This window comes from Contarinia nasturtii, unplaced genomic scaffold (genome assembly GCF_009176525.2).
Source record: "Contarinia nasturtii isolate CC-2019 unplaced genomic scaffold, AAFC_CNas_1.1 Cnas_scaffold_601, whole genome shotgun sequence".
Lineage (NCBI taxonomy): Eukaryota > Metazoa > Arthropoda > Insecta > Diptera > Cecidomyiidae > Contarinia > Contarinia nasturtii.
In genome coordinates, this window is record NW_022197952.1 from 1 (window position 1) to 8530 (window position 8530).

At 34.2% G+C, this 8530-nt stretch overlaps 1 protein-coding gene across 1 annotated transcript; it reads left to right on the forward strand.

The window, feature by feature from the left end:
- Positions 1 to 772: 772 nt before the first annotated feature.
- On the forward strand, positions 773 to 8089 carry LOC116339997 (neuroglian-like; the record flags this gene model as incomplete). The annotated part of the gene is made up of 9 exons (XM_031766110.1): positions 773 to 3619; positions 3694 to 3833; positions 3917 to 4108; positions 4177 to 4230; positions 4293 to 4449; positions 4537 to 4614; positions 4859 to 4968; positions 5767 to 5799; positions 6063 to 8089. Coding segments are annotated over 9 exons (3763 nt in total), but the record flags the coding sequence as incomplete, so codon positions are not given.
- Positions 8090 to 8530: the final 441 nt, after the last annotated feature.

Sequence of the window (8530 nt, forward strand, 5' to 3'; positions counted from 1 at the left end):
GGAAACTGTTTTAACGAACACCAAAAATATTATTGTTTTATAAGTTGGTTATACAATGACAACAAAAGAGGATATGAACATTGAACAATGAACATTCTCTGACATAAACAAAAAACATGCGTGCTCAAAAATCGAATCGCAATACAAAATTGTAATTTTCAAATGAAACTACAGTTTGTCGAATTTACAGCAAACCCCTATGATTTTGACTAGAAATTTTTTTCGTCAAAATTATTCGAATTTGCTAGGGCTTTTGATTCAAAAATTGAAGACCTTTTTTAGCTCATCAATGTAGAAAATTGAGGAGAATTCTTTCGATTTGCTAAAACACTGATATTGACTTCAAAAAAGTGAAGAGCAAAAAAAAAACGACCATTTGTGCAGTTTTTGAAAAATCAGCCCCCCCTGAAAAATTCTCCTCTCACACTACTGAGTTATGTATACGAATGCAAAGTGCTAACATTCAGATTTTTTTCTTTCATTTTCCTTATCTATTCTGATGTATTTAAATTTCATTATGTTTAATTCAGACAATATATTGAACTAACTGGTCAGTTGAGCTGAAAGTACGTTAGCTAGCTAAATGAACTAAAACAATAGAAGTTATTGTTATAATGAACAATCACTTCTATTAAAACAAGAAAAGTGATTCATCATTAAAACAATAACGTCTATTGTTTTCGCCCATTTAGCTGGCTAACGTACTGTCAGCTCAACTGACCAGTTAATTCAATATATTGTCTCGTTTAATTCTATTTTCTCTCTTAATCAGATACCGATGGGTAAAGAATGGCAAACCATTCAATTGGCAGACATATGATGATCGTATGTCGCAGCAACCGGGCCGTGGTACAATTGTCATAACGCGACCGCGCGATGAGGATTTGGGTCAATATCAGTGTTTTGCCGAAAACGAACATGGTACTGCCACATCAAACTCCGTCTTTGTACGCAAAGCTGAGCTCAATACATTCAAAGATGAGCTGCCAAAAACTGTAACTGCCAACGAAGGTGATCCATTCAAATTGCAATGTCAACCGCCAGACGGTTGGCCCAAACCGAACGTATATTGGTTGATTCAAAATCTAGACGGCAGTCTTAAAAGTATAAATAATTCACGAATTATATTGGATCCCGAAGGAAATTTACATTTTTCAAATGTTACACGATACGATGCATCTGACGATTTTTACTATACTTGTGCAGCTACCTCAATATTCCGTAATGAATACAAATTGGGAAATCGTATACTTTTGGATGTTGTTCAAACCGGAATATCACCAGCACAAAATAGATATCAGCCAACCCAGCAATATGTATCGCGTACGAATGAAGTGGCACTGCGTGGTAAAAAGGTTGAACTCTATTGTATTTACGGTGGTACGCCGCTGCCGCAGACCATATGGAGTAAGAATGGACAGCCGATACATTGGAATGATCGAATAACGCAAGGAAATTATGGAAAATCATTGATTATACGTAATGCAACATTTGAAGATGCTGGATCATACACGTGTGAAGCATCGAACGGTGTTGGTAATGCACAAAGTTATTCAATTAACTTAGAAGTAAATGCGGTACCGTACTTTACGATCGAACCCGAAATTCAGAATGCTGCCGAAGATGAGAGTGTTGAATTCCATTGCGAAGCATCGGGTGTACCAGAACCGGAAATCAAATGGATTTATAACGGAAAACCAATTCAAGAATCAGCAAGAAACGATCGACGAAGTGTTCAAAGCAATAAAATCACCATCAATGGCTTGAAATCGAGCGATACCGGTAATTACGGTTGTAACGCAACCAATTCATTGGGCTATGTTTACAAAGATGTGTATTTGAATGTGTTGGCATTGCCACCAGAAATTACCGAACCACCACGAAACGAAGCGACCGTTGATCATCGAGCAGTTAGATTGCGTTGTCGTGTATTCGGCGCTCCGGCACCAGAAGTTAAATGGATTCGCAATGGTTTGCTATTGACTGGTGGACGGTATCAAAATGAATCAAATGGTGATTTGGTCATTCAAGACGTTACCTTTGCCGATGCTGGCGATTACACTTGCCATGCACAAAATAAATTGGGCCAAACCCAGGCAAGCGGAACATTGATTGTTAAAGAGCACACAAAAATTACCGACGAACCACAAGATTATGAAGTGATCGCCGGTAATCCGGCAACATTCCGTTGTAATGTAGTCGCCGATCCATCGTTACATTTAAATATTAAATGGCTTAGTGGTGACGAAGAAATTGACTTTGAAAATGATCCACGTTTCGTTCGGACCAACGATAATTCATTGACTATTTCAAAAACGTTCGAAATTGATTCCGGCCAATACACATGTATTGCATCCACTGATCTTGATGAGGCACGTGCATCAGCCACATTAATCGTTCAAGATGTTCCGAATGCACCGCAATTAACTGGTATCAGTTGTATTGCACGCGAAGCAACCATTTCATGGAAACCAATGGGTGACAATCGAGCTCCAATTCTTTATTATACAATTCAATATAATACGTCATTTACACCTGATATTTGGACCGTTGCCTACGATAAAGTTCCATCCACCTTTTGGACCGGTTTCTATGATGAAGTTCCATCCACCGATTTTACATACAATGTTCCGATGAGCCCATGGGCTAATTATACATTCCGTGTCATTGCTTTCAATAAAATTGGACCATCACAGCCAAGCGGTCACAGCGAATCGTGTACAACTGAACCAGAAGTGCCTTTCAAAAATCCCGACGATGTCAAGGGCGAAGGTACGACACCAACAAATTTAGTCATTTCATGGACACATATGCCACAAATTGAGCACAATGGTCCCGATTTTCACTATCGACTTTCATGGAAGAGAGATATTCCAATGGATCATTGGAAATATGTTGACATTTATGATTGGCGAAGCGATAATTATGTTATATTGGATCAACCAACATTTGTGCGGTATCGCATCAAAGTGTTGGCCGTCAATAAAATGGGTGAATCGAATACGGCACCTATTGATACAATCGGGGTTTCCGGTGAAGATCGTCCAACACAGGCACCAACAAACTTTACTCTAGTTCTAGTGACGTCAAGTACATCGGCAATTCTCAGTTGGAATCCAGTTCCGATTGAAAGTATTAATGGTCATTTCAAGGGATACAAAGTGCAAACTTGGACCGATGTTGATGGTGAAGAAAACACGCGAGAAATTAATGTGAAAGGAAATTCAACGCGAGCGTTAATTATAAAATTCCGTCCCGATGCTATAAATTATGCTCGAGTTTTGGCATTCAATAGCCGTTACCATGGACCGGCTAGTGCCGTCATTGAATTCAAAACACCCGAAGGTGTTCCAAGCAGCGTTCAATCGTTCGAAGCATTTCCACTTGGTTCATCTGCATTTTTATTGCGATGGAAGAAACCATGGCAAGCAAATGGAAAATTAACCGGATACAAAGTTTACTATCAAGAGGTATTGGGAACTACCATCCAATCGAAATTGGAACTTGAACCACATATTGACGATCCCCGTAGTACACAAGCCAAATTGGCCGGACTTAAGGAAAATACGAAGTATCGTATACATATTGTTGGAACAACGAAAGCTGGCGAAGGAGAAGAGTAAGTTTCTTTTAAACATTTTTCATAAAAAAATTTTCTCGAAAAATATTGATTTCATAAATTTCTATTTTTAGCTATTTTATCGAACAAAAAACACTGCCAGGAGGTTCATACCCACCAGATCGTCCAGAATTCATATGGGAACAATTGCCATCAGAGAATCCTTATCCAAAAGTTAAAGTACATTGGCTTCCAAACGTTAACGGACGGCCAGGTATGTTGATGTTAATTCAAATGTTATTTTCATTTTTAATATCGATTCATTTGAAATTAACATATTTCATTTTCAATAACCAGGCACTCATTTCTATGCAAAGTATCGCATTAAGGGTGAAACACAATGGGAAACAACTAAAGACATTATCGACAATGACTTCGTTGTTATTCCTGGTCTAGAACCAGATCGAAGATATGAATTCATTGTGACATCAGTCGATGGCGACCATTTCACAGAAAGTGCAATTCAAGAAGTTCAAACCGTCGGCGAAGGTAGGTTTACTTCAACGAAAACGGAATCAAATAAAAATCGTAAAATGTTTGTTTTTTTTGGTGCACAGATGGTCCAAATAAGGTTCCAAGTGAAAATATGGCCGCAGCCGGGTGGTTAATTGGTACAGATTTTTTGACACATTTTTTTAAGTTCGATAACTACAATATGCATTTGTATTGATAGGAATGTTGTTGGCGATTGCATTGTTGTTGTTGCTGCTCATCATTGTCTGCATAATCAAACGGAATCGTGGCGGTAAATATGATGTATATGATCGAGAACTCGCCAATGGTCGACGAGACTATCCAGAAGAAGGTGGTTTCCATGAATATTCACAGCCGTAAGTAACATGCATTAAATACATTCGATAGAACTTGATATGAAAGTGTAAACTGATTTTTCAAACAACTTTTTGACACGATCGAAGACGACAAACAACCGATACAAGTAACATTGTTGAACAAGCAAAACCACATCATTTAAATATTCCAGAAAAGAGTTCAAAGTATGTAGGAGATAAAAAAAAAAAGAAATAATGTGTGTCGCCACCTTAAATAACCCAAAATTGCATTGTATTTCTATTAACTACCTTCGTTTTTGCCATTTAAAAAAGGAATCTTAAGGCTACTAATACAATAAACAAAACCTAATCAAACCAAAATGCCAAGCATAAACTAACAGAGTGCACTTGCTTAAATTAAAAATGTTGTAATCTAAAAAATGAATTGTTTTCTTCTTTTTCTGCAAAGATTGGACAATAAAAGTGCTGGTCGTCAATCGATCGCATCAAATCTCATGAAACCAGAAGATGAAGTTGACGATGGTGATTCAATGGCAGCATATGGTGAAGGTGACACAGGTAAAAAAGTGTTTTTTTTATTGTAGTCGATTTCTTAAATTGTAATTTGAAACACATCAAATCATCACCATCATCAAAAAGCCAAAAAAAAGCTTGATAATAATTTACAGCTATTACACCTTAGCTATTCCATTTTTTATCTCAAATTTTATGTTTCATTTTGTAAAATTCGAATAAAAGGTATAAACGAAGATGGGTCCTTTATAAACGCATACGGGCGCAATCGAGATCGAGGTCAAGAATCAAATTCACAGGGTTTTGCAACGCTTGTGTAGACGATATTTAGTTTTTTTATACAATAGTAAACAAAACAAAAAATGACGAATAAGAATATGACGAACATTTGAATTTTGATAAAGAGATAAATCGATAATCTTTTTTTATTTGTAAAACATCTATTTGGTTGCTCTTTTATCATTTTTCAAAACCAAATGAAATCCCCATATATTGCACAACCGATTTTGAAGAAAATTGTAAATTAAGGTAATTATCATTTTATTGTTTTCAAATTTCAATTTAATAATTTAATTTGTTTCAAATATTTGTTGCGATTTTCAATTCATCACATTCCATTCAATGCATTAGTATTGCTGCACAGATATACACACATACAAAGCCATGCAAATTATAGACACTATAAAGGCATATTGTAAATATCTCCTGAAAATGCTTGGTTTGTGCAGTTATCCAATCTACAATTGCAAACATCATATTGATAAACAAAATTGATTAATTTCAACTCGAAACCTACTCAAAAATACTCAATTTAATACGTATTTGTTGTTTTGTTTCTTAAAGTGGGCCAGTTTGCAGAGGATGGCTCCTTTATAGGTAAGATTAATTCACTTAGAAGAATTTTACTAAACCTTTACCATAGCTTCTGACAGAGCTGTGTCTCCAACGGGTTAGGTCTTTCTTGGAGAATACATTTGGAAATATATTTCTTCGAGAAAAATCCTCTTTTTTGAAGATCTTTTTTGTTATTTACTTATCGCTTAAAATTAAGTTCGCCCTTCCCTTTTGGATTACCAACTTCTGAAGCTATAAGAACCTATTAAGTCAATATCCTTAATATGCATTGTTTCCCTTTTTAGGTCAATATGTTCCGGGAAAGTTAAATCCACCAGTAAGTCCACCAACACCACACTCTTCTCATCAGCTACAAACCGTATCATCAAAACCACAATTGCCAAATGGTAATGGAAACATCGGACCAAATAGCGGTGCGATTGCAACATATGTCTAAACTAAACAAAAAAAAAACGCTTTTCATTATCAAAACGCAACAAACATTCACAAGACCGTTAAGAACATATTAAAAACAAGACAAAAAACATTATTTTATGTTTCAAAAAATAGACGAGATAAAAGAAACCAATTTCAAACGTTTTTGAACGTTGCAGCTATCAATAAAAGTATAATAAGATGTTCCTGTTTCAAAATATAAAGCAAAAGTTGATAAAACTGTAATGATGCGATAAAATTGCTCTCATCCAGGATATCAATAAGAAAATTTATAGACAAAATTCGATAAGAAACTTTGTATTAAGCACTTAAACTCATGTTTACTTATTAATCGCTCACAATTTTGTAAAACACCACCTCTAATGCAGCTTAATATCGTGGAATTCACATGCAGCTATTTTTCTGGAGCCAGCAATTCTTTTTTTTATATATTGTAGAAAAATATTTTTGTTATTACCAAAAAAAATGAAAAGAAAAGCTAATATAAATGTATAGAAGACGAATGTAGAAAATTGAAGATTTTTTAAAAAAAAGTGAAACATAAAATCAGAACTTGATCAAATGAAGAAAGCTATTAAATTTTTCTTTATACATATTTTATGTTTGCAATATAATTCAATTATTATATCTTATTGAAACCAGTGATTCCAAACTTGAGAATCTCATTCTACACGTAGCCTTACGACCATTTTTTTTAATTTTACAATTTGATCGTCTAAGATCGGTATCAAGCAGCTTTTATTTGGGTACATTTACCTTAAATTTATGTATGGCAATTAATTCATTTCAAAGAAGCATAACATTTTAAAAATCAGTTGCCATTCTCGTTGGAGATGCATACATCACATTTATTGTGTTCTCCGTATCTTAATAAATTCAATGCTTATCAAATGCTCGGCCATAGCTGAGCCTAGATACGTATGTCAATCAATCGAAATTTGGGTAATTGTTTTTCCAAAACATACAATAAGAAAATCAAACAAATTAGATAAAATCGAGCTTTTTTATACTTAAGAATATATTCGTTTTTGTTTGCGTTCTCATAGGAATAAAGAAATGTGGAAAAAGAAATTCAATCTACGAGAAAAAATGCATTTTTGTCGAGCTCATCGCACTCTGATCATAGATCTATCTAATAATTCCACACATTAAATGTTCGCATCTCTGTCTAACGTCACTTTCGTCACACATTTTTTATTTGTTTACAAACAAATTTTATTTTTTAAATTTCGTTTCAACAACATTTTGTATACAACGGTATAATTAATGATTTTTAAAATGTATATGTTAATGCAATCAATAAATGCAACGGCGTGAAACACATTCAAAATGTGACACGAACTTAAAAGTACAATAAGCAAGAACAAATTAGCGAAATCAATTATTGTATGCATTTCTATAAGTGGAAACGCACAGATTTCCGTCACCAATACGTTAGCTTCAAATACCGGCGCAATTATTATAACAATGATCAATCCGTGTTACGAAAATCTCATTTCGTAACAAATGAAAGACACTCGCTTTAGTTCACTCTTGTTTCCATGGCAACACACCACTGCTGAATTAAAACAATCATAACATACAAATCCATATGACCCGAAATTAAGACTTCAAATAGCAACTACGGTATAATGTTGTAGAAATAGACATCGTTAAAATGTATTTTTTATTACAAAAATCTGTACATAATTGTCATGTGAACAGAAAAGAACATTTAAAACTCGCATTTCATCTCAGACAAATTTCGAAGCAGATAACACAGTTTATACAGTTACAGAACGTAAAAAAAGGAGTGAACAAAACGGACGCTCAGAAAATTATGCATTTTTTTGTTTGAATATATAAAAATGAAATATATTTATTTTAATTTTTATAATTTGTTTTCTCTTTTTTTTGCATTTTTATTTTATTTGTGTTTTTTGTTTTTCAGAAATTGGGCCATTGGCTTGGTTCGATTATTCGATTCGGATAATCACAAAGTCAAATGAAATTTAATGGAAAAAGTTACATTTTTGTTATTTGTTTTGCTAATCAGACAAACAAAAAATACAATTATACAGGGTTTATACTTACCTTCTTATCCTGCAGCGTACCTCGGGGAAAATCACAGAATAGAAAGGAAAATAAAACATTGAAAGTTAATTAAACGTAATGATATGGCGTGATTTTCCCCTGTGGCATTTACAATATGGCTTTTCACAAAGTAAGCAGTTTAAAAAAAACTATTATTTTGCTTGCATTTAAGTTTGATGAGCTGAATACAGTTCTTTAAAGTATAAGAGTCCAAATCATATAGTTGATTTATATTTATCGCGTT